At 37.3% G+C, this 27,942-nt stretch overlaps 1 protein-coding gene across 1 annotated transcript in view; it reads right to left on the reverse strand.

Annotated features, from left to right (window-relative positions):
• LOC122792268 (protein THEMIS2-like) overlaps nt 1-27,942 on the reverse strand; it is a 655,074-nt gene that overhangs the window by 145,970 nt on the left and 481,162 nt on the right. The window contains exon 4 of the mRNA XM_044060021.1: nt 203-1,257. Coding sequence (XP_043915956.1) covers nt 203-1,257 — 1,055 coding nt within the window. The remainder of the gene's footprint in view (nt 1-202; nt 1,258-27,942) is intronic.

A 27,942-nucleotide genomic window follows, 5' to 3' on the forward strand; every position in this document is an offset into this window, starting at 1 on the left:
TAGTACTGGAAAGGGAGAACTGATCAGTTGTGGGTTTGGCCAGTCTGAGGTCCGTGATTCTGAGTGCTAGTAGCATTCAAAAATAGTCAGTTGTGGTGTACAAATATTTTGGTATCAAGGTCAGTAAGATAGCTATACAAACACATACTAAATCAGAACTAGAAAACAAAATACTTAGGCACACATCTGGAAAGCATCTTACCTTACAGAATGGAGCTGGTTTGCTAGGCTCCTCCTTAATATTCACTGTCTCTGAGGTGGAAAGTGTTAAACTTTTCTTTTTAGGAGGTCTTGGAGGAGGAAGGACATTTGATGGTGATAACTTCCTGAGCTCATAAAAGAAGAATTCTGCAAGTTCCACCACAGGGGAACCATCTGTCAGATTCTCAGGATACTCAGCTGTCTCATCTGTAAAGCATACAGACATGTTCATCCACTTGGCAGGCAGCTCGTAGTACTTGAGAGGGTCTTCAGCAAAACTTATGATTACATAGCTTGTCTTTATTTCCTCCTCAAACTTTATAGAAGACAATGAAGCCAACATGTCATTACCCAGTGATTTATCTTTCACTGCAACTTTTAACTCTGCTGGAAGTTTGCCTGACTTCAGTAGTCGCTCAACAGTGTACTTGCATCTGTCTGCATTCTCTTCAACAAATCGACCTTCAAGGGACATGGGTAGCATTATTTCCTCAATTTCATCTTCACATATCCTGTTACATACTAGTACCTGAACATTCTGCAGACTGTCATCTATGAGTGCCTGTGTTTCTGTTGCGTATAGCACTTCTAATTTGTCTCCAACACTGAGACAAGGAAAATCACCTTCAAAACACTCACAGTCTTTTGTGGTAACTACACATAGTGGATTACCTGGGATAAAGTTAGCATGCAGCTCAAAAACTGTTTCAAATTCTCTTGGTTTCTTCTTAAATTGTCCTTTGTAACTGAGTGACACTAAGAAGTACCGGCTACCTTTCTTGGATTTGCTGGCCACTGTGAGTATCCTTTTGCTGTCCGCAGTACCATGTATCACAATTTTCTTGCCTTTTCGAATTGATGTAAACCAACTACATTTAAATATTTGTTCTAAGGGTGGATCGAGCACTTCAGCTGATACTGGAAAAGTCTCTTTGGGCATATTTATAATCTCTGTTAATGATACCGGAATAATAAACTTAAGGTCTCTGTTCTGTTCAGTTACATCTATAATGTCAACTTCCAGATTCGATGGAATCTTCACTTTTCCTGCTCTGACTGTTGGAACAAAAAGGCAAAAAATATTATATCTTGCCAACATAATAATACTTAAACTAAGGTAAACTATAAATTAAACATTAGTAAACAGATTGAGAATACTATACAGAATTCCAGATTGCCTCAGTCTAAATGGATTTTAAATATTTACTTTTCACAGTGATATGAAAAATACAAAATATTGCATTTGTCTAAAAAGGCTAGTATGTTATATCCATTTTAGTGTCATCCTTCAGAATAAATTTACTGTTTTACATTAGCTATAACATTATGAGCAATTTTACTTTTAGAAATTGCTAAGCATATTTCATCTTCTGAAAGATGCATGAAGATTGTGTAGGTTTGGGTGTTTATTTGTATGACACAAGACTGGTTAAACATAAAGCCTTCCACCCTTTCCAAATCAACTCCCAAAATGTGTATGCAGCCCCACACACACACACACACACACACACACACACACACACACACACACACACACACACATATACATATGTATATGCATATACACAGTGGGTGCATGTGTGTGTGTGTGTGTGTGTGTGTGTGTGTGTGTGTGTGTGTGTGTGTGTGTGCAAATGTGTATTTGTGTGATTATAGTGATTATACAGGAAAATACAAAAACAACATGAAAAGTAGTTAAATAACAAGTAACAATTCACTGAGGCAGATAACAGAAATACTGTATAAAACTGCACTGAAAGAGGCTTCAGTGTCCCTTACAATAATGCATATGTTAAAATGCAGATAAAATTATGAATATGCTGCTATCACTGAGTATTGAATAAACAATGGTACTTACAAATGTTACAACTGGAACCGATATCACAAGTGTCTGCAGTATTGCACACAGTCCTAGAGTAGAATTTTATATGTTCACCATACTGCTGGCTGCAGCAGTAGCCATAGATATATGGATTATATTATATCTGGCCAAGGATATAATGGCCAGCCAGCTTCCTAAGCTTTAGGGCACCACCCACATGCTCAGAATGCAAGCATTCATGATGAGCTGACTAAAAGACAAGTGTTTGTGAAGCCCTTCAGAGATTTACTGCCACCAAACAGTACACTTCTCTGAGGGTTTTGAGGATCAATGGTCGCCTTGTACTTTCCTTTGCAGGGTGGATAATTACTCTTCATGAGGAAAAAAAATCTTCCATTTTCATAAATGTATTGATTTTTTTATTTACTTTCTTCTTCAGGAAAGTTATTTTAAAGCTAGTAGTGTTGTGTTTTAATGGACTGTCACAAGACTGTAACGTACTTTTAAATGAAAGTGGTCATTTTTTTCTGTCCTCTTCAAAGTGGTTTCAGACAATACCACAGACATGTGGAACATCTAAAAACAAAATGAAACAAGGATGTACCCCCTTACAGACTAGCCATGTTTGTTTGGGATATAGCTTCTCAGCACAATCTCACTATGCAGGAATTCTACATTACATCAGAGCAAAAGTGTGTGGCAGGCAAGCTGAGCAGGACCAGGGCAGATCTTCAAGAATGAAAACTAGATCGGGGGGGGGGGTTCCAACATTTGATCCATCACTGAAGAATTCATCAAGGAGACCTTTTTGCCTCCTCTTTGAACAATCAACTGGCAAGATTCTGTTCTAGGACTCTATCCAAGAAGACCAGGAGAAAATACATCTTTTCTTGTGACAGCAATGTTCCTGTATGCTTTTCTACCCTTTCCTCTAATGTCTAGTGTACTTCTGATGATTCAAAAGGAATCCCCCTAGATCATTGTGGTGACTCCCTTCTGGCCCAGGCAACTGTAGTTCTCATTTCTCTTCAGAAATAGCCTGTGGCAATTACCACAAGTGTCCTCACATACTGGAGCTACTTACATCAAGAACAGGGGTGTTTATACACTCTGACATCAATCATTTTCAGTTGACTGCCTGGATGATAAGGTCTTAATTCCTTTTAGGTATCTGAGGACACGCAGCAGGTACTAATGGAGGGAAGAAAGCTTGCTACTAGAAATGGTGGATTATCAAATGGAAAAGGTTTTCCACTTGGTGCCAACAACATATCCAGCACCCATTCAGAGCTAGTTGCCCATAGATCCTACTCTTTAAAAGCAGTCCCATATCAAAACATTCTTGAAAGGGGTTTTGCATGAGAGGCCACCAAGTAAATTTGTGACCCTACTTGGGATCTTAATTTTGTGTTAGAGAAGGTAACACTTGTTCCATTTGAACCAGCTAATCTGGCTGACTTGAGGTTCTTAACATGAAAAACAGTTTTACTGTTTGCTCTGACCTCTGCAAAAAGGGTATCTGAGTTGCAAGCTCTTATGGTGAGTCAAGCCTACCTCATTTTTCCATAGGGACAGGGTGTCTTTGAGACCTAATCCTTCTTTTATGCCTAAAGTGTTATCCAATCTTTTCTTTAAGCCACAGTATCCATCCCACCATTTCCTTTACTGAATCGAAAAATGAGAGAGAAAGGATACTCCATACCTTGGATGTCCACAAGCATGTCAGGTACTATCTTCATGAACAGGGCTATAGTTCTCACATCTGAGGATTAATTGTTTATTTCTTGAGAAGATGAGAAGACATAACAACCTGTGTCAATACAGACTATTTCCAAATGGTTCTCTAAGGCTATTACCGTTTGTTATATATTCCAAGGCAGGGTCAACCCCCACTCAACCAGGGCCTTGGCTTCATCTGTGGCTTTTTAGAAAGGGTTGGATTCTAGAACTACTTCAGACGCTGCTACTTGGGCCTCTGTACATACTTTTACAAAGCAGAATAAGCTGACTTCCTTCTCTAGGTCCAGATCAAGTTTTGCTATGATCATTCTCCTCCTGCCTCCCAAATGTAGTTAGCTATGGTAATCTACCCAAGTAGCTAAGACTGCTGCAGCAGTGATCATTATGATGAACATAGTACAGTTGTGTAAGCTGAACTTACCATAACAGTAGATGTTTGAATGATCACTGCTGTAGTAGCAGCTCCAACCCTCCACCACCTTTGTTTTTGGTATTTGTTTTATGCCATAGTGCGGACATTTATGTGTTGTTATTCCTACTATAGTCCTTTCAGGGCTCAGCCTCCATCCTTTATGCTAGCGGGATAGCTCTGAAGGGCTTTGCTCCAAAACTTGTCTTTTAATCAGCTCAGCTTGAGCTGCTAGAGAGTTTAGTGGCATGGAAGGCATTCTGAAGTTTTCGTTGTTGGCCAGCCCTTATATAATTAGCACACTGTAACCCATATAGCTAGGGCTACTGTAGCAGTAATCATTCAAGCATCTACTTTATGGTAACCTACACAACTGTAATTCATACTATTTTTCCCTGATAAATGGGTGTGATAAAAACATGTATCTAAATGAAGTGTAACCATTATTGTTTATCACTGTTCCACCAACATAATGAAGTGATTATTAATGTTCTAGCCACATAATTAAGCATTTACAATCACTTTGCTCATGTTACTATTCAGTGTAAATCCTCCCCATGTACTCTACACATGTAGGATGCAGGTATGGGGGCATACAACACAAGGTACATTTATCAATTTTTTTACTTACAATGTTGCTGCAGCAATGGGGTGAGGGATTATCTCATATCAGCAGTTGTGCATATGAGTCTTTGTATGTCTGCTTTTACAGCTGCATTGATCAATCTTGCAAGGGATAATTGGCTAGGCTTAAAATGGCTCACAAGGGCAGCTAGCCTAGTATGAACCTATGAACTTTACTTGTATAGGCCCTAGGGCCAAAAGCCTAGTACCTACCTATGAACCTATATGGGTAATAGGAAATTCACCCCGGGGATCACTTCTGTGGTTCTGCTTGACAGGGGCACAGGTAAATAATTTTCTTGGGTGGCAAAAGCCAGGGTACCTTTTTGGCTAGGCTTGTATAAGCCCTATGGCCAAAAGCCTAGTACCTACCTATGAACCTATGAACCTAATACTGAAATAGGTCAAACTTGATGTCAGTGTACCATCAGGGCACTACAATGATGGCAGCCTAATACCAGCATAGTCTAATGACATATTGCCACTGTCAGTAATGGTTACTATGGAGGGCACACTACCACCCTCATTCACTGACACATCTGTGTTACCTGTGATACCTGTACCCACCTCTCCAGTGGGCATGGAATGACAAGGCACACCTGGCAGCCCTACACAGTGACCACCATCATCACCTATTCATCCAGTGGTAGTTAGGCATTGCTGCCTTGATGACATGCTTGACTCAGTGGACAGACAGTTGATGGTCACTGCTGCCTCCATGGGTTCTTTTGTATCAACACACTGAAGCCAACATCATACCAATAACGCCACTCATTTAATTATGCTCTGGGTGCACCCCACAGGGCAGGTATGTGGAGGTCACATAGTGCCACTTCCTCAGTACCACCTATTGGTGGTAAGCCTGCACTGGAATGATGGGCCTACCCTCATAGACATACTCAATGTGGAGGTCATGCACATAGTATAAGCAGGCAGCCACAGCCATACACTTCCACTGCATCCTTGTCTGCAGGTGTACAATGGCCATTCATCAGAGGGGAAGCCCCATGGCTGAGGCCATTCATGGTCTGCATTAGTACCATCAACTCCTGTCACATTCATTTACATGCAGCATTATAGGTGCTAGACTAGCTGCCCTTGTGGACCATTTCAATCTTAGCCAATTTCCCTTTTAGTGCTCAAATTAACCTATCCCATTTGGTTAGAGATTGCTCTTACCCATCCCATGGTCAATAATTATATATTACCCTTAATGAAAATATCCCATAGATAATATGAGGGGACCCATGCATGGGATAAAACATTCAGGAGTTGCCTCTGTCCATTAGAAGTACAGGGGGCATTCTGTTTCCCATCCACAAATCAAAGTTGCATTTTAATATGGACAGGGATGAGCTTCATTTCACATAGATGGGTGATAAGTTGCCTACCGAAGTGGCCACTAGTCTTGCAGTAAGTAAACATTCCAGCATTCTGTGTGTCAAGGACATAATTTCATAAGGCTGAATATTTGGACAGAATTCACACAGCAAAACAGAAACAACTTTGTACCACAATGAAAGGTTTGAAATGGGAGACTAAGTATATTAAAAAATACAAAAAAATGAAAAAACTGAGTGCCAAAAGCAAAACAAACACAATAAAGCAGAAAAAGGCACTCTGGAAAAACAACTGGAACTTTGGATGAAAAAACACTGTTTATTCCACTGGCAAAACACGAAAATAAAAACTGACAATCACATAAACACTCTCAACCACACTACGTTTTCGTTCTAAAACAGATTTCATCAGATAACCACCAATAATACAAAATGCAGTATATATGTGTTCTCCAATTCAAAAAGCATCTATCACAAACCCTAAAACCTTATAAATTAATTAATGCTATTGTTTTAATATAAAAACTATTCATACAATAAAATATATTAAATGTATTGAACAATCCTCCATATTCACACCCTAAAACATAGTAAAATAAAAACATAAAAAATACATGTATCTTTATAAAACTAAATTACAAAAATGGAATACTTGGAAAGTGATAATGCTCCATCTTGTAGAGAAATACCATATTGCATGTTAAAGTCTGGCAGTCCTAAGTTTCAAAACTGGAGCTATAGAAAGAGTTTTTTTCATACCCGGGAATTTATTTGTCTCTGGCAGAATCTGCAGAATAATTCCCTGTACTCAATGTTAAGCTCCAAAGGCCTGCCCCTCCTATCCTTAGCTATTACCTCCAGGACAAACAAAGTGTGGGAAGCATTGTTTCACTTGGTGCTATGCTTGTACAGCCCATTATTGCTATTCTTATTTTTGATCTCATATAAATGCTCATAGATTCTTCTACGGAGCTTTAGCTCCATTTTAGCCACATAGAATCCATTACATACTTTACATAACCCTAAATATATAACACCATTGGTATCACAAGTAGCATATCCCTTGCATGTTAGTATCCTATTTCTAGTGGTCAATTGTATATGTTCTCCACTGGACACATATTCGCAGTGAACAATGTCCGCATTTAAAGGAACCTTTCCTCCCATCCATACATGTGAACTACCCCACTCCTGTTCTCAATCAGATTCTTGATATTTGGACCTTTACTATAAAATGCATTTAAAAGGCTTCTCCACTATGTTAAGATCAGATATAGAAGCAAATCTCTCCCATTCACTTTCCAAAATGTTCATAATGACCCCAGCATCACCATTGTAGTTAGTCACAAATGCATGTTATTAATCAATGTTGTCCTTTTTGTTTGCCCCAGGTCTGGCAATAACCACCCCTTCCTTACCTCATAAGGGGGCAAACCTATCAAGTCTACCTTTGCTGACCTCATCACAGACCTCCCTCAACAGTGAAATTGGGCACCCTCTTTGCAAGAACATTTTTTCCAAGAACTGCCATTCCTTCAGGAAGTCCTACTCCTCAGAGGACATCCTACTGCCCCTCACATATTGACGTTTAACCAGTCCTCTTTTTTGACTATATGGGTGAGCACTGGTAAAGAAAAGAAAGAAGTTGGAATAGGTCTCCTTCCTAAAAACACTAGACTTTTTAGGGTGTGAATATGAAGGATTGTTCTATACATTTAACATATTTTATTGTATGAATAGTTGTATTAAAAAAATTTAGCATTAATTAATTTATGAGGTTTTAGGGTTTGTGATTGGTGGTTTTTGAACTGGAGAACACATAATATACTGCATTTTGTATTATTGGTGGTTATCTCATGAAGTCTGTTTTAGGACAAAAATGTACTGCGGTTGAGAGCTTTTAATTGACTGATCATTTTTATTTTCATGTTTTGCTCGTGGAATAAACAGTGTTTTTTCATCCAAGGTTCTGTTTTTTTTTCCAGAGTGCCTTAGACTAGGTATATTACAAGATGCCAGAATGTGCAATTGATAAATTTTACTTAGATGCTAAAATATATTCTTAAACACAGATTGCAGATATGTTTACAAAATCTTATGCAAAACAATTTGGCTCCCCAAATTAGGAGACAACTGTGCTAGTTGCATCTAGGTAAATTTAAATTTAATTTCATTTCTGCATTTGAAAAGTACTAGACCAACTGGATTCAAGCAAATTACAGGGAGTAAGCAGAATTAGTAATAATGACCTGAGAACACTTCTACATGAACTTACAATAACATTATATCCAATACCCACTGGGTCATTTCACTATGGGAGAGTCTTCAAGATTGGAGGCTTGCCCTTGCTAAACTCACCTTTCAGGGAAAGGAAAATGGGGCAAACCCATGTACATACAGAGCCATAAATCTACTTTAATGTTTTGGGAAAATAAAAAGAGAAGATTATTTTGGGTACACTGTCAGAAATGGAAAGGTGGGGACTTGAAATCATTTATCAGCATTCATAAATTGTAACTAGATCTATAGCCACCTGTAACATGTTATTCTATAATAACAGCTATAAATAAAAAAATGTGATGTGACATAATTTAAATAGATGTTATGCCTTTGATAGCTAATTTCTCAAAGCAGTGGGGGCAATGAGTTCTATAGCCTAGATACATAGGAGTACACAGTCTCCAGTTAAATCATTAGATCGAGTTATATGGAGTTTTTAGCAGACTACAGCTGTCTATTTGGGAAGAAATATTGAAAAATTTCATTTAGAATTGGGCATTGATCACATTTGAAGATGAGTTTGGGTATGGTTGTTAGCTAATAGATTAACGGGATAGTTCTAGCCATTAACATTTTCTAGGACCAAGGCAGTGCTGTTCTTTATAAAGTAAGTTGGCGGCAAATGTTGCCACTTCATTATAACTCTGCTCAAGGAGGACAGATTGCGAGGCTTGAATGTTAGTCAGTACAGGAGTGGTGCAGAGAAACATAGGAAGTAGAAAGGTCAAGGCAATGTGTTTTCTTGTAGAGTTTATGAAAGAAATATCCTGTAGAATAAGCTTAGCCTCTGCTGGGTTTTCTTAACTGCTCCTTTCATATGGTAGTCAATTATGACTCCTAGCAAGCAAAAGATTATGAAACAAATTGGAAAGGGTTGATGATGAAGGGTAGGGCTCGAGAAATGAGGAAAGAATAGGATTTTGGATGCAGATCCTTAAGTAGAACCACCACAACACATATTATAATATTCATGTACTTGCAGAAAGTATTCTAAGAACTAAGCCAATATGAGACTGGAGAAAGGAGATGTTACAATAAGGATGACTGCAAGTAGGGATATAAAACAGGCAAAAGGGAGCTGAAATTTACTAGAGAAAATTGACAAGTAACAAGGTATTGGGAGCAAATACCCAGACAGCAAAAAGTAATAAGACTGGGTTAGGGCCATACATATCAGAACATAGGCAACGATCAAGGGTGGGGGGAATGCCAAGTGAAAGAAAAGATCTGGTACAGATTTTAGTCGAGTCTATAACAGAAGTTACTATTAAAAAGGAGAGACTTAGTAGGGCATAAAAATATTGCATAACTGTAAGAATCGAAAGGTGAGAAAAGACTGCAAAGAGATACTGAAAAGGCAGCTTACAAAAGAACAATGGAAAGACATTTTTATAGCTCCAAGTATAAAACAAATCCAGAAGATTTAGGACTTGTGCTTTGAAGCATTTGCATAAGTCTCTATTGATACTCCAAGCAGACTTCAGAGAATTTTTCCTCAGGTGATAGAAAATGTGGGAGGTGTGATGGAAAAGAGAGGTAAGTAGAAATATGTTTATTGGAAGTGGAAGGATTTGGCAGATTTAAAAAAATCCCTACTGAGAAATATCTTATGTTGGGGGAGCAAATGGCTGCAAATAACTGGTTCTCTGAGAGAGTAGCAGATGTCTGGAACAGACTACCACATCACATTAAAACTCTGTTTCAGACATTTTATAAGAGCAATTTGGATACTTACTGTTGCAATGACTGTTCTAGTACATTGGCAGGCTAGAAGGAAATTGGCCTTATTGAAATGTTTGTATCTATGTATGTTTGTTCTGTTATACCAATAATCTCTAAACTGCTATCTAAGCAAAGTGATTTTAGTTTTTCTGAGCACAGACTTTGACCTAGCCACTCAAATCCATGGGGTTTGAGCAAACATTAGAACTGAAAATATATGCTTTTCTAGAGAAATAACAATTTTTACTTCCAATATAAAGATAGTTTAGTAAAGAAATACTGGACCAGTGCTACATTCTGCATCCTTAGTAAAATTACACCATGCTAGACAATGTCACTAAAACTATTTTAATGCTTATATCAAAGAGGAGGCATTTCAAATCACTCTAACAATTTCTGATACTTTCAGGAACTTCCTCTTAGCAGATCAGATACACAAATCACCTATGGCTGCAATTCTACCAAGTGATGTAAATTTATAGCTTCATGGGTATAAATCAGCCTAGCAACCACTAGGGCCTTTATAAGCCTGGCCATGCAACCTAACCCAACTGTGTTACTATAAATCATGAGCGTTTATTAAAAGAGGTGGAGTATGTTAGTTAGGAACTTTGAAAGGTTATGGGGGGTATGCTAATTTGGGCATAGTTATCATCTGCCTGGCCTTATAGTTTTTGGGGTAGAGTGTTGCCCTTGTAATACAGAGTGTGTGAGTTCTATCAGAGACATGGGGTGCATGGGGGACAGACCGCAGGTGAATTTCTGATTTCCCATCCACTGTTCAAGGTTACACTTAAACAGGACCAGGAATGGACTCTGGATGGAGAGTCTGTTCCAGAGCATGGGATCCTCTGAAACATGTATATGTCTCACCAACATGTCCTATTTATGTCACAAGCAAAGATTAAATCCTCAGATCTAGAGTTTCTAATGCTGTTCATTTTGCAGATGTGCAAAAGGTCTATCAGAGCTGGATACCTTGCATGCCAGACATAGATCACCTCTCAGTAACCTGTAGGAGACCACATATAGAGATAGGACTTCAAGGTAATCCATATAGGACATTGTGTATATACTGTGGATTCTACTGGTAAGGCACCTTTGTGGGCATTCAAATTGTTGCATATATCCAGTCAGGCACATGCTGAAGTGAGCATTATACTTGACGGTGGGTCCAATAAGATCCAAATAAAGTGACATTATGACTTCCTTGGACCTGGATGCCATGCCCTTAGTTATAAGCTGGGTGACATAGAATGATTTTCTCACTACCTTGACCACATGCTGGTCAAAGGCCAGATGACTGGCTACATATGTTCCCAGACCCCTGATTACTGGGTAAACTCTTAGGGGTGTTTTATCAATGGAGTAATTAGCCTGGATGGCCATGTACAAAAAGACACTGTGATGCATTTCTTAACATTGAGTTTTAATCCATGGCTTCAGCACCAGTCATTTGTCTATGTTAGGCCCTCTCATAAGATATTTGTGTCATGGGGGAAATCTATGATAGCTCACAATTTCCAGTCATTTGCAAACATGGTCAACCAAAGGCCCCTGACATTAATGTTTACCACCAAGAAATAGATGTCAGATAAGAGCAGGCCCAGCACAAAGTCCTGAGTTACTCTACTGGTGACCGGTCTTTTATGGGTACCTGACCCCTCTACATAAGGTGCTTCAGACTATGGCATCTAAAATGAATGTATGAATCAGTGAATAAATGAATGAATGAATGAATGAATGAATGAATGAATGAATGAATGAATAGAAAATAATCAATCAATCCATTCCAAGCCTGACTGCAGCTTTGTCCTCTGGCATCAGTATTGTGCAAGCACCTCTAATATCTGGCCACCTGTCCCCATTGGGAAGAATTATCCCTCTTGGCACATTATACCCTACTCATCACAATTACCAAGCCGTGTAACACAATCCTTTCCACATCCTTAGCCCATCCCCATTTCTACCAGTGTAGCCATTTCTGATCTCTGCCCTCACTGTGGTGTTATTTATATGGATTAGGTTTTGTCCAATGCATGGCATGGCCAGTCAGTGCATTTATACTGTAAATGCTGGGTGAAGTATTGCATGCATGAGTTTTAATCTTTGTTGTTTTTATTTTGTCCCATATTTGTGAACCAGACACCAGCTGTTGTGTCAGTGGTACAGTGTATTACTCCCACTTCAGCCTAGAATGGTTTTCCCCTGCTGGCCCACCATCACTGCTGGCTCCAGACTGTCTGAGCCTCCACTGGAGACCCCCTGTTGTGGCTGTACAGGCAACACATATCATGTTGCAGGTTTTTGGAGCATATTACCATATGCCACATGAGGAATCCATGCAATAGAAGTGGGTCTGTTTTGGAAATCATGCTATATTATATGCAGTCAGGTTGTCTGTGATGTGGGGGATGACAACATCCACCACTATAGGCACTAGCTACCAGATCTGGCTTAACAATTGCTGTCCAGATAATGCAGATAATAGTCCAGACATTTTACCATGTTATTTCTCTCTTTCTGTTCACCAGGAAATGATGATGTACAACTTCTCTGCCGGAAGCAATTTACACAGGTTTATGCATTTCTGAATGGCTCCATCATGTTTTCATCTACATTTGCAGTTGGTCTCATTACCATAATGCTGCTCATTTCCATCCCATTCTACCTTTATTTGCATATGAGGCTGATTGCACAATTTTCGCAGATAGCTAGGCTGTGATTCTTTGAATCAGCTCCACCCTGTACATTGTAGCTTACAGCTCTACTTTGTATTGTGCAAACTGCTGTTTATGAGCCCTGAACAATATTTTAAACCACCTGAAAATGCTAGAGCTTTAAAACAAGTAAATCCCATTCTTAATTTTTTTCAGAGTTAAATACTTCCTTATTACAAATAATTAATGTATTTGCTATAAACTAATTATTAAAACAACCTAAACCTGAATCAAGGAGTTAGAATGCAAGCTGCCTTCAGTGATATATATATATATATATATATATATATATATTTTTTTTTTTTTGCTTTGCCAAAGTTTATTGACACAAGTCACCATAGTAGAAAACCTAAATAATTGTAAATAAACCCCTACATCACCCACTGGATTGTCAACCTTAACCTGAATCTAGGAGTTAGAATGCAAGCTGTCTTCAGTGCTATATCACCCACTGGATTGCCAACTGACTCACAGACAGCACACAGATAATCAAAACAGGGGAAGTTACCTCCACAAAGAGACCAGTAACCAGTGGAGTCTCCAAGGGTTCTGTTTTGGGACCTCTGCTTTTTGGCATCTAATTTTCTGAAATAAAAGCCAATACCAAAGGACTCTGGCTGACTAAGTTTGCAGATGGCTGCAAGCTAGGAGCAGCACTGAATCCCCCAATGACTTAGCCATCCTACAGGAAAGGTTATCCCAAATAAATAACTTACTGGTGCCAAAATCATGGACTGAAGCTAAATGCCAAAAATGCATTATTGTATCATTTGGGAAGTCTCTACTCCAGTGAATTACCATATTTGCAATACTTCCATGAACTGACATGATTGTTCTGGATTTGGGAACTTATGTGCACAGTAATCTGACTTTTGACTAATGTGTGTCCACTATTAATAGAAAGTCCTTCTATGTTGCACAGATTATAAACAAAGGGATTGTATGTAGATCTAGGGATGTTATTGTCCCTCTTTTCTCAGTTCTCATTAGATCAGTCATTGAATATAATGCTCCCTTTAGCATGTATCTGTCCAGACATATGCAACAACTAGAACACCTATGGAGATACCTTACTAAAAGATACAAGGCCTAAACAAACTGTCCTACATGGACTGACTCAAAGCACTGTTTCTACACTCAGTATTTTACGGATTGATAAAAAGTGACCTGTGCCTGGCATACAAAGCATCCTCCGACCAATTACTGATGGATTTACTGCACATCAGGAAGTCAAATGGCATCAGAAATACTTGGTTTAGGGATATTAACCTTTTCTGCAACATCAACAGAATGGTTTGGAGGGACAGCTATATCTCACAGAGGTTATCACTTCTGTGAAATAGACTCACATCTACATAAAACAAGTTCATCCCTGTCCATATTCAAGCACAACTTAGAACTATTGATGGGAAACAAAAAAATTAACCCAAGACTGCTCCCATGCATGGGTCCCCTCAAATTATCTATGGTACAATCCCAGTTATTATCATTTGGGGTAATGTATATTTATCGACCATGAAATGGGTAAGGCCAATCAATAACTAAATGGGATAGGTTACTTTGAGCACAAAATAGGGAAATTGGCTAGGCTTAAAATAGCTCACAAGGGCAGGTAGCCTAGTACTTGCCTATGAACCTATGACCCTTCATGCTGTGTCATTTTATAGTATGACATAATAACTGGTATTAGTTGCTTAGAAACAATTTCTTGCACATCACAGACCTTATCTCACTTGACATGATCACTTAGTGGAATGTGCATGGTGTGTGCAAATGGTCTGTGCAACAGGTTTCTCTTCAACCTTAATTCTATTTATTTATATATCGGTCTATGTTTTTGCTTGTCTGTGTGTTTGTATGTTTCCCAGACTGTGTCCCATTTTCACAGGAAGCCTGGCATGCCTGGATACTTTATTGCCCTGAATGCAACCTAAGAGACTTAAAAAGTAAAAAAAAATCACGGACTTTCAGAAGCCATATAGACGAAACACTTGCTGTCCTTAACGGGTCATTTGCATATATCCCATGGGCCTCCTTTGATGGAAAGTTAAGGTATTAATCAGTAAATACTCTAGCTTGGATGAGTTTTTCTTGCAGCTTTTAGTGAATGGTTTGTGTGTGTGACCTTTTTACACTTTGGTTTGGATGTTAATTGGGATATTTTGCAATCACTTTAATTTTTATGGGCATCAGCTGAGAATAAAGTCCCTGTGTTGCTGCTGTTGAGCTAAACAATCTACTTATTCTGTGCTGATGATGTCATTAAGAAGTCTGATATATTCTTGTCTATAGATAGTAAGGCTTAGCTTTATTCGTCATTCAGAAGTCATATATCTAAAACACTTGATGTTCTTAAGTGGTCATTTACATATATTTCATGGGTCTCCATTATAAAAGTTTAAGGTATCACACATTGAATACTATATATATCTATACAGATAGCTATATTGATATAGATAAGTAGAAACAGATGTAGATGCATAATACATAAAATAATTGTATGTGTAAATACACTCATTTTGTTAATTCTTTTTAGGTCATAACTTTTTATCAAAAGCAACAGTGGTCAATTTTTTCTCTCAGTAGATCAGAAAGCTCTCTGGTTTCTGCCTATGTAAGATTGTGTCTGGGAATATGCATTTCCCTACTGATGTGTGATCTTGGAATGGGTATATATAAAATTATGAGTATGTAGGTGCGCAAGGGAGCTGACCCCTGACAAAAATGCTATTTCAGGTTTTGCTTGCATGAGTGTGCGCACTCGAGTGCATGTGTGTGTGTGTGTGTGTGTGTGTGTGTGTGTGTGTGTGTGTGTGTGTGTGTGTGTGTGTGTGGGTAGTTATTGTTTTGTGGTAATGTGCATTGTTTTGTGTTTTACTGTGAAGAATGTTTGTGTTTTTGGTCATAAATTGTTTGGGAATAAACATGGTATTAGTCAATGTATATTGTATTCAATTATATTTTTTAGATTGCTTGTGTTGTGAGCCATAGTTCCATTCACTGTGTTACAAATGCCCATAGAAATAGATAGCTAGATATAGATATAGATCACACAGACCTACAGATCAGAATGTTATAAAAATACAACTCTTGCTTAAAGTCCCAAATATTTTGCATATTGCCACCCTACTTGCATTATCACTAAAATATTACCATCTCATCCAGAACACATTAGTTAGCACAAGCTACAAGGTTCGATCCTGACCTCCGGGCAATACCAATATAGAGTTTGCATGTATTCATTCTGTCTCTGTGGGGTTCATCTCCATCTCATCCAAGAATGGAGTTGTGGGCAGTAGCACAGTCTCTAGGTGGAGTCATATAAGGGGAAGAGTTGTACAGATCAACTGCTTCGGGCATCTACTGTGATGTCAGTACCCTCAGCTAGGAGAACACAAATCATAGACTGCAGACCATGGCAAGGCTACCCACTTGATAGTGTAAAATATGGCTCTATTGATTCGGCCATGTTGGCTAATGTCGCCAACTGGACCTGCACCCATGCCATGACTAAACAGTCACCATTTGACCTGCATTATCAACAGTCAGAGCTAGCTCAAACTAAACACTAAAGACTACATGTTGCAGTGTTAGCTGTAACACAAAGCTTAGCACTATAATCTATATTAAACAGTTTTCATAACTCCCAAAAATGCAAACAATTAAAAATAAGCACTATTTAATTAATGAAATCTAAGTAAAAAATGCATGCACGAAACATGATTATTGATTTTATCAATGTATTTACCCCACCCAAATACAGAAATAATGTTTTTCTCTTGAGTATACTGTTATGCATTGTCAAAAATGAGAAACTCATAGGAAGTCTTGTGCAGACCAACACAAATCTGGTTCAACATAAAGTGGCTATTCAGGACAGGAGTGTGGCTTTTCAGCAATGGAGTGAGGCTACAGATAAATGTTTAATCAGGCCAAAGGAACAAATGACTATGACAACCACTGCACTGACAACCCCAAAGGCCACCACTAACGAAATTAAATAATCAAACACTGAAGCCTACCTTGTTGATTTTGAACAATATGCTACCCAGGAGAACTGGAAACAGTCTGACCTTGCAAAAACTCTTGTTTTCAAAGCTTACACACAAAGCACTCAAGCCATATATGGGCAGTCAAAGCTAAGGTGGAGCAAAGGTGGTAGCTGCCCTGGGTGCAAGTTGCTTGTGCTTTTGGGAGGGCAGTTCAGAGTACAGCATCATAAGTCATTATTTAATTAGCTGAGACTGAGATTGCAACTGCTTAAATAATTTGGTTGCAGTGTATGTGTGTGTGTTGAGAACTGTAGCAGGTTCCGAAAGAGCTATTATGTATCTGTAATGTAAAAACATATCTTTTTCATTGAGGATATTTTTGCAGTATTCATCTCTAGAGTTTTCATTTATTTTTTTGTCTTCTGCTCTTGGCTGGGGGGGGGGGGTACACGCCAACTATGGGAATACTCAGGGATGTGACTGACCTACTGGAAGGTACTGATTATATGGACTATCAAACCATAAAAAAAAAAAATTGTTAGCTAGAGTTGGTGCATCTTCTGAAACACAAACAGTGACATTTCATAAAACAGTGACATTTCATAACTGAAAATTTAATTCCAAGTGAAATGATAACATTATAAATATCTGCATTAAAGCATAATATATGGCTAGAACCAGAACTGAATAGTAAAAGTAAGATAATAGACATTGTAATAGTTGATAAATTCAGAAGGACACCCTCAACTAATTTACATAAAGGATTCTTTCAGGGTAACCTTAAGAGTACTGACAAATTGGTTATTAGCTAATGAACAACTGTTTTAACCTGAGCAGCATAAGCCTGTAACTAATACTGTGTAGATGTCTATAGACCAACAAAAACTTTCAGCAACTCTAATCACATGTTTTAGATCTGAGAAGAAGGGGATCATTGTTAAATGATGTTTATTAATGGCACTGCTATGCCTACAAAAATGTGATTTCTAACCAGTGTGCTGTTAATGAAATGTACCGAAGCAATGCAATAAAGTAACTGTTAGAATAGGAGGATCAGCATATTGTCTGTGTCACTGTGTTACATACATGCATACAAATATTTCAAGCATGGGCATTAATGCCCTTCCAGCCTGCCAATATACCATAACACTTGTTCCCATAATGTGTCCAGGCTGTTCTTAAAAGTATCTAAACTAGTACTTGCTTTAATGTAATTTGGTAGTCTGTTCCAAGCATCAGCTACTCTGTCAGAGAACCAATTAGTACACTTGTCATTCTTATAGAATCTTCTACATAGGTTGTCTGATGATTCGCTAGTACTTTTTGATAACCCCAAACATTCCCAGAGATAGTTGTCTCTAATACCCTATATACCTGAATAAGATCTTCTGTTAGATATCTGTAAGAGACACTGTATAAGTTCAGATATTTTAGTCTTCATAATAGCTTAAATTTTCACATTCATGGATGCCCTTGGTTTATTTCTGTTGTACTCTTTCCAGTTTACTCATGCTTGTTTTCTTATAGGGTTTCCATATTGTTATTCCATACTCAAGTTTGGGTCTAATGTAACTAACAAAGAATGACTTCATTATGTTTGATTTCCTAGACTTTATAAATCTTTTTATACAACCTATAGTTCTATAACTATCATTAGCCAATTGGCTGATATGATTAGAAAAACTCATAGCAGAATCTACCAATATACCCACGTCCTTAAATGAGTCTACAGTTTCAATCACTGTGTGCTATATTAAATATTCACCCTTCAATTTATGACTTCCAAATCTCATATACTTAGTTTTTGATGCATTTATCAGCATATTATTCTCCTGTGCCCAAATGGTCAATTTAGTCAAGTTATTTTGCAGACATGCCTTATCTGTAACATGTAATCAGTTTACCCAATTTCAGGTCGTCTGCATATAGACTGTAGAACACCTCAGATGAAAAAGTTAGATCTGAAAGATACAATCTAAACAAGTAAGGGCCTAGTACAGAGCCCTGTGGGGCACCTTGACTGTAACCAAGGATTTCATCTGTCCAGTTGCTGTATGATACTTGAAATGTCATATTTGTAAGCCATGCAGCTATCCATCTTATCAAGAGTACATCAATACCTAGTTGTACTAATTTATTAATTAGTGTTTTATGTATGACCCTGTCAAATGCTAAAGTTAAATCTATATAAATTATATCACAGCACAATTTTTCATTCATAGCTGTTATTATATTGTACTAAAACATCATGTTACAGGTGTTAATACATCTATTTTCAACATATGAATGCTGATATATAGTTTTGAGTCCCAACCTATCCAGTTCTGACAATAACTTATCCAATATTACCATCTCCATTATTTTTCCACAACATTAAAGTAGACTTAATGGTCTGTATGACTCTGGATTTGTCCTATTCTCCTTTCCCTTAAAGACAGGTTTAATAAGCGCATGTCTCCAGTCTTGAAGAATCTCACCATATTTATATAACCTAGTGAATAATAGATATAATGGTACCGTATGTTCTTGCCGACTTGTTCTCAGGTAATTGTTATTAATTCCGTCTCCTCCCTGTGCTTTGTTTGGACCCAGTTTGCACAATTTTTTATCAATAAAATCTAATTTGATTCCAGTATCTCGGGTTACCTGGATGTCAATAGGACAACTTATCACACTTTTTGTGGAGTCAAACTGTATTACTTAAGATTTTGTAACTATATCTATAATCTGTTGTGTCTGTGAATAAATTTTAGAATCTGCGCACAGTTTATCAGTTTGTGTGTCCTTACTCCTTCCACATCTTATGTATCTATAAGGGTCTATATCAGCATATCGAATGTTGAAAATGCTGAATGCAATTTCATCTAACTGAAATGTTCGAAATCTCAAAAGAGCAAACTGACGGAACATCAATTTCTTTCCCAGGGAAAGAAATTGGTGTTCCGTGCAAAAAAAAAAAAATGTAATACTTTAAACACTAATGGAAGTGGGGGGCTTTTCCCCCACACCCCCCAATGTGGGGGGCTGTGCCCCCACACCCCCCTACTTAAATATACCAACTCTGAGACTGCACCACAGTGGAGGAAATAGCAAACTCCAATGACGGCCCACTGATTTCTTTCCCTGGGAAAGAACTCGATGTTCCATCAGTTCACTCTTCTGACATTTCAAACATTTCAGTTCGATGAAATTAAATTTGGTGTTTTCAACATTCAAAATGCTGATAGGAACCCATCTATAAAAAAGTTTCCTATTATGATCAATATCTTTATATAAATGTTCTTCAAAATGTTCTTAATCTTGTCTCACACTATGCTTAATCTGTTTGTCCAGCTTGTTTATTTCAGTTTTCAAAGTTGTAGTTTGACCTTTCTTCCATTTCTTATATTTTTGTCTCTCACCCTAATCAGATATCTTGTTCTTATGGAAATATATCCCCTTGACTCTGTATGTCTAGATCCTGATGTTAACATTTTTTTTTTTTGCACTCAATTTCTTTTTCAAGACTTTCCACATTCCCTCTTTAGTTTTTCCACTGAACACCTCATTCCAGTTAGTTTTATATAGTAACTGTTTTGTTTCCATATAATCTGTAATTAACCTTCTGTGCATTGGTTAACCCCGTGATCACTGCACATCAACAGTGGTAAAACTTGACTTGAAGTAACAATAATTTCTTTAGGAACACAAACAATGTCTAGTATGTTCCATCCCCTGGTATTTTTTTTGCAATGTATATAAGAAAGGAATTTTATAATAATTGACCTTGGTGCTGTAGAAGAGGAAGCTGAAGCTGGCTTACCTAGTGCTCTATGGGATCTTTCAATTCCATATGAAAGCCCTTCTTGTAAGCCCAGTATTTCAGGAATCCAGGAGTTCAAAAAGGCAATAATGTTGTTTCCTTCTGTTTTCTCGGGGAGATTGAAAATTCTTATATTGCACCTTCTTTCTCAGTTCTTGAGGTCAACAAGTTTATTTATTAACCAGATGTTTTGTTTAAGCGGAAAGTCAGTATGTTGCTCATCTTCAAGCCTCCCATCCTTATCAGTTAGTGCAACTTCCGTGTCAGAGAATTTTACTCTGGTGCTGCTGTAAGAGTTCCTTGAAAACTCTTGTCTGCTTCTAGTTGTTTTCTTGAATGTTTTCTAGGTTTTGCTGGATGTTATCTGTTTTCATAGATAATGTTTGCAGAGTTAAAGTTAACATATGTATCTCCTTCTTCAGTGCTGAATCCATTTGAGAGTATTTGGTGCTGCTAATTTTCTTTCTAATATGTCTCTGGTAATTTGACAGGAATTTCTTCAAAATAATTTTCCAAAGTTGTTACAAGTGAAGTACAAAGTATTATTGATGAGATTTTGTAAAGTTTAGTTGATATTGTTGATTGAATTCCTGTCTGACTGAATAATTTTACAGAGCTCTAAAATTAAACTGCATTGAGATGGCCATCTTCGCTCTGCCCCCAGGTTTATTTACAATTGTTGTTCCTGAATATACCTTTTAAATAATTTCCTTACTAATGTTGTTGAAAAAATATTATTCCAGTCTGTTTCTGGTAAATTGAAGTCCCGGCTCATATTATTCTTCCTTCCTGTGTTTCATGCAAGAAATGTATTAATTCCTCTAAGTCATCTGCACTAGACTTTGGTGTTATATACACTCCAACAATTGTTATTTATGTTCCAGGGCTGTATTTATTGTCACAGTTACACAGTCTGTAGAATTGGTGTTATCACTAAACATGTATTATACCATGATCCCCCCAAAACGTGCACGCTGATTGGCCAGCGTGCCCATTGTAAATCGAGTTATACTAATGGAAAAAGGTCCGGTCGCCCGGACTTTTTTCCATTAGTATAACTCGTTTTAAACACTGTCTGCTATGTTAAATGGGTTTAACATGGCGAGACAGTTTAAAAAGCAACGGAGATCTCCGTTGCTTATTTTAAAGCTGTCTCGCTATGTTAAACCCATTTAACATAGCGAGGCAGTGTTTAACGGAGAAAGCAAGATCTCCGTTGCTTTTCATGTTCGCTATGTTAAATGAGTTTAACATAGCGAGACAGTTTTAAAATAAGCAACGGAGATGTCCGTTGCTTATTTTAACTGTCTCGCCATGTTAAACTCATTTAACATAGCGAGACTAAAAAAGCAACGGAGATCTTGCTTTCTCGTTTTTGCTCACACTCTGATGTACTGCGCAGGCGCGCAGTACATCAGAACTGCCGCGGATGCCAGACATCTGCGGAAGGGCAGTAAACAGGCATTATACTATGCCATTATTTAAGAAAAGTAACAGTTTCTTTTCTTAAATAATGTCATGAATAGCAATAACCACTTCTGGTGGTAATGCTAAATTTACCACGGTTGGCTTTGTTATCCTCGGCCTCGGGACCAAACCACGCCAACCGTGGGTAAATTTAGCATTACCCACACCCAGGCGTGGGTTATTGCTATAATAATCAGAGGTCTCATAACTATCTTTAATCCCTGTCATAACACCTCCACCTAATTTCTTGTTAGAATGTCTGTTACAGTAAAAACATTTATACCCTGACAAAACTGGTTTCCAGTCATTGTTCTTTAACCATGTTTCACAAACAATAACAACATCAATTCTGTGGGAATGTAGCAAATTTTCCAATTAAAAAACGTTATTATTAATGCTTCTAGCATTAACAGCGATCAGAGATGCATCAAATGTTGCTATCTGTGAACTGTTGCATTTTTAACCTGGCAAAAATATTGCCTAGTGTTTGTTAAATATTGCAAAATATCTGCTGCAAAAATTCTCTTCCCTGATCTTGACACATGCATGCCATCCTGTCTGAACACGTGTGCCCAAAACTAGGCCTGGATGCTATACACATTTCCATTTTTTAAAACAGGACATTTTTTCCATGTAGGTATTTACCCAAAAAATCTTTTCATTCACAGTGACCTGACTATCTAGTCTACAGGTGATTTTTGAAAACTACATCCTAACACCAGTACAAGCTATACTGTCTAAGAGGGCTGTCAGTTCCCTACTAACAGTCAAAGAATCCTTGTAGGTGACATCATTTGTATGATATAAATAAAAATGGATCCATACTTCCTTACATTAAAGCATTCCAAGGCTTGTCTCACATCTTCTATTTTTGCTCCTGGGAAGCGTAACACTATTCGATGTTCATTATCTTTTCTGCAAATGTAAGTATCAGTTCCTCTAATAACTGAATCTCCAATTACAAGAATATTTTTGCTGGCCAGCTCTGAAAAATCTTCAGCTTCCGTACAATAAAATCTGCCTTATCTGTTGTTACAAAGGATAGATCTTCATCACCATGAGTCTTATTAATACCACTGTTTTCATTATGTACTAAAGTCTCATCTGGCTGGCATTGTAAAGCCACAGCTTGAGCCATGTAGTCAATATCTGCCTTTCTCTTTTGTATTACAGTAATGTTCTTCAGTCCTTCCATGTTCAGTTTTGATTTCTTCCTTTTCACCTGCCCCTTGCCTCTTTTTTCTACCTTCTCTTTTGGAAAAATGATTGCTTTTTATACACACTGAAAGTTTTCTGATAGAAAATATTATCATTCCCTGTAACCTGTGTGTTACATAACAAAACAGTGTTCTTTTTAGTATGCATTCTCCTTACTCTACAGACATTAATCAGTTTATTTTTCTTCCTTGTTATTTGTTGTGAACTTCTTCCTTTCTGTCATTTTTGTTTCCTTCTAAACACTCTGAATCCTCAGACTGCTGAATACTTGCATTCAGAATTCCAAAGTTGTCAGGGGCATTGTCTTGTTTCATAGGGGTTGAAGGATCTTTGCAGACAATAGATGCATCATTTCCTAAATGTGTTCTTTTTGTTCTTTGCTTAACATTATTTATCTCACCAGTCCAGTCATTAATATATGAAACAACAGTTCTCCAAGCCAAGCCAATTGCACAAGTGCAATCATCATCAAGTTTAGATCTATTTCTAACAATTTTAAACAAATCATCCAACTTTTGACACGAGGAACACAGATCACCAGTGTTATCAGCTGTTACTTTTAAATATGCACAGCATTTATTACACTGTACAAGATATTTGTGCATTAGGAAATCATTAAGCGCATACTCAATTAAAAAATCTATATTCAGCTTCAAATTAATAAAATATTATAAAAGAAAATAATAACCAAAATCAGTAAACACAGAATTCAAAGAGAACTTAAACCAACTTCTGTGACAAAAATCACATAAGCAATATACAACTAAATAGTAAAGTAAGCACAATAAACTTGTTCTGACCATACAAGTTCGGCAATCCAGACAAAAGTTGTAATTCCTTTACGTCGCATGTGAAGGCACGCAGTAGCTTCTGCTCACAGCTTCAAGCTTGCAGTCTCACTTCTTTTTAACAGTAAAGATCAGTAAATCACAAACCAAGGTAGGATCCTTTAGATATGCTCAGGCTATATTGGCTGTGTTAACCAAATGTACAATATTGGCAGATGGGAAGAAACGGATGGGAGTACTTCATTCTGGGAACATGTTCTCTCATATTAAGTAACCATACATTTGTAAACACAAATCAAATGTGAAGAAAGTGGAAATAATATGTGTTCATAGAGATAGGAAGGATTATGCTGTAATGCATGTAGAAATTCAAACTATGCTGGGTAAAGCACTGTATCCTGTAGCTTTGGTACCAAATTTAGCACATGATGTCATAACTGGCTAATACTTTCTTCAGTCCAAGGCAATGTGGAAATTATGACAGAGTGAGCACAGTTAGATAACTGGCCTAAATATACCACTAGAAAAAATGGGGAGAGGGACAACAGCAGCCTGACACTGTTAAAAATGCACTGTCCTGAAAAAGAGAAGGACATAGTTGTAGAAACTTCAGAAGGAACTAGAGTGTGGCTTTGTACTGAAGGAATAGAAGAACCTGAATGTGACTAGAAAATGGAAATTGTTAGTAATGAAGTCAGTATAGGAACAAAAGGGAAGAATCCAGAGTACATAATATGTTACCTTGTCAAAAGATTGCAGCAATTAAAGTAACAAAGAAAGTCTGTGTAGAGACAGAGAGGGGGAAACCCACAGCAATAAACCCATGAAAATAAAAAGGAACCTGAACACTGTCCTAGGTTTTGCTCTGTAAAGCAGGAGGCTAGCCAGAAACAGAAATCTCAGCTTACTTAAGGTACTTACAGAGACAGGCATTACTAAGGTAAAAGTAAAGGAATTGTGCCTCATGCAAAGGAAGGAATAGGCGAGGAAGAAACACCTTTACCTGTATTCGTAGCTGAAGGGTATAAACTTGCTACTTCACCTCATTGTTCTGACAAAAGTGTTTCTGACTTGGCAGATTTGCAGATAAGCAAAGAAAATGTTTAGTGTTAAGGCTTGCTGGACATAGCAAGGGAGACTTGGTAGGATAAAACAAAAAATAAAAGTGTGGTAATGTACTTTAAATGCTTGTAGGATAGGATAAAAAGTATAATGCTAATACTTAAGGAACCCTTGCAAATGAGTCAAGAATTACAACAGCAATTATGTAATAAAAATGGCAGATTTCAAGAGTTTAATATATGAAACAGAGTGTTAACATTAGGTCTTTCTGCTGGATAAAGTGAACTACAAAGTAAGACAAACTGGAAAGAAAAAACATCTTTATTTTCTGAATGTGTTAAAATCACGGAGGGAAGCTGAAGCTTCTGTAGACATCCTGGGAATTAGCATAGATACCAGTACTAATGTACCAGGGAAAATGTATATCTGGTGTTCACATCGATGAAAGATTCCCAGAGGTCCAGAAGGGCTACCTGGTAAAACAGATTTCAGTGTCATACTGAAATTGTGCCAGAGGAGTCGGGAAACTTAAAAGACCACACTAACAAGGAAAATCAATTAAGTGAACAAGTGAAAAAATATTCAAATTAGGAGTTATTGCAGATACCCAAAGTGAATGGAAATTTTAATAGTTTTATTTCCCTACGCTGGATAGCTGAATATAATTTTTGTAATTAATTTGAAAAAGTAAATGCCATATCCATATCTGTCACTTATCAAATGCCCGGAATGGATTTGGACACAGTGAGGTTAGATACAGCAAGGTATTTGGCTACCCTAGCTTAACCAAAGTATACTGACAGATTCCCTTCAGCCCTGAACCTGAAGGAAACATTTTATCAACTTGAAGACAAAAAAAATAATACATAATAAAATACAACATTGCCCATTCCCTGAAGATTTTTTATTATACAGTCTTACCCTTTGGACTTCATAGAGTGCCTGACACTTTTCAAAGGTCTGTGGATTAAGTACAGAAACCTCATGCCAGGTGCTCATTTGTATACTTTGATGATGTAGTAATTTATTCATCAGATTCAGAGTCACTTTTATTCAAGCTGAAAACTAGGCTTGACTCTTTAAGGCAGTAGGAATTAAAATTAGTGCCGCCAAAAGTAAACTTCGTATGACAAAAGACCGATACTTACTGTATGTGATTGGTACAAGGATAATTATACCCCCCCCAAAAAAAAAATAAAAACTGCCAAATACTAGCTTGAATCCAGTTCCAAAATAAAAAGTTAAAGCATTCTTATGACTAGCATGCTATTGTAGAAAAACTGTACCCAAATTTACTACTATAGCCTGTTCTCTGACATATATTACAAAACATAAGATACCTATAAGGCTGACCATATAAGAGGTTTTCAATCATCTAAAAATTATTTTATGTTCAGAGCTAGCCTTGGCTGCCCCTGACATTACTAAACCCTGAATTGTGTGCACTGACATGTACATGTGTTTGGGAATTACTTTATCTCAGGAAGTAGGTGGTGAGGAACACCCAGTCTGCTGCCTAAGAAGGAAGCTGATTGAGGCTAAGCCCAGAAAGAAAATGCTCGATATTAAGTGAGAACTAACTTCTTTACAATATAATTTTTTTCAGATGTAAGTTTACTTTGATTACTGACTATACTTCTGTTTAACATCCAGAGATTTAAGATATTAAAGATTTAAGGCAATACAGAGTGAAGTATTTGGGTTGCCAGGGTATTTTTGGATGTTTTTGCCTATAGTTTTTTTCTTTGTGACCTTTTCAATTGTTATTTGGGAGATTTTGCTGTCATCCTAATGCTATAGAGATAAGGATTTGTTAATAAGCTGAGTATTTTCAAAAAATGGCCAAACACTTTACTTATGTTATACCGACAAGCCCATAAAAAGGATAAATCATGGTAAGTCTACAGCTAGTGGAGTTTGACTTTATTGAACTGAATGCTTCAATAAAGATTTATAAAAACTAGAAAGTCAGTGGTCATTCAGAAGCTCTATAGCTGAAACCCTTGAATATCCTTATGGGCTATTTGCATATTTCTCATGTGCCTCCTTCATATGAGGTTTAAGGTATTACACAAAGAAGTTTGTAGTTTGTTACTACAAAAAGGCTACAAATCAACAATTGCTTCCCACAGTGTAATTCAGCATCATTTTACTCCACGATTACCAAGTTAAAACAGCATGTCAAAACTGCAAGGAGTATACAATACAGAAAAAACATACCAAAAAGTATTAAACTGCATTATATTTCCCAGGTATCAGCAATACTTTTTATTGTGATTACATAGTTTTTTAATTTAGATAGTACATATTTTCCCACAAAAATTAGACAAGGTAAAATGTAACCCAAAACCTTCCTTTTGTCCTATTACCTCCTTTCAGATATAACCATACAAACAGCCTATAGTCCTTCTATAGGAAATCTAGTTTGTAGCATGCATATAAATTCCCTTCAACTGTTTTAATGCTACTGTAGGATGATATCAGACCAGACACAGGCTTCTTGTTAGGTAGTTTTACTGTGGTATTCACAATGGTGGTCAATATTCAATGTTTTGTCCCAGTGTATACATCTTGGATATGTAATTACACATAAGGAATTTGGGAGGTTTGCTGCTAGGTTTTTGCTTATTTCACTTTTTATTGAGAGAATGATAAACAGATCTACAAGTTTTTGTCTTGATAGTCAAAAAAAACCCACTAAGAAACTGCATACCACAGTGTTCAGGTCTGATTCTATATTATCCAACAGATATCA

The sequence above is a fragment of the Protopterus annectens genome, chromosome 1.part2, assembly GCF_019279795.1.
Source record: "Protopterus annectens isolate FY-2018-M chromosome 1.part2, PAN1.0, whole genome shotgun sequence".
NCBI lineage: Eukaryota > Metazoa > Chordata > Ceratodontiformes > Protopteridae > Protopterus > Protopterus annectens.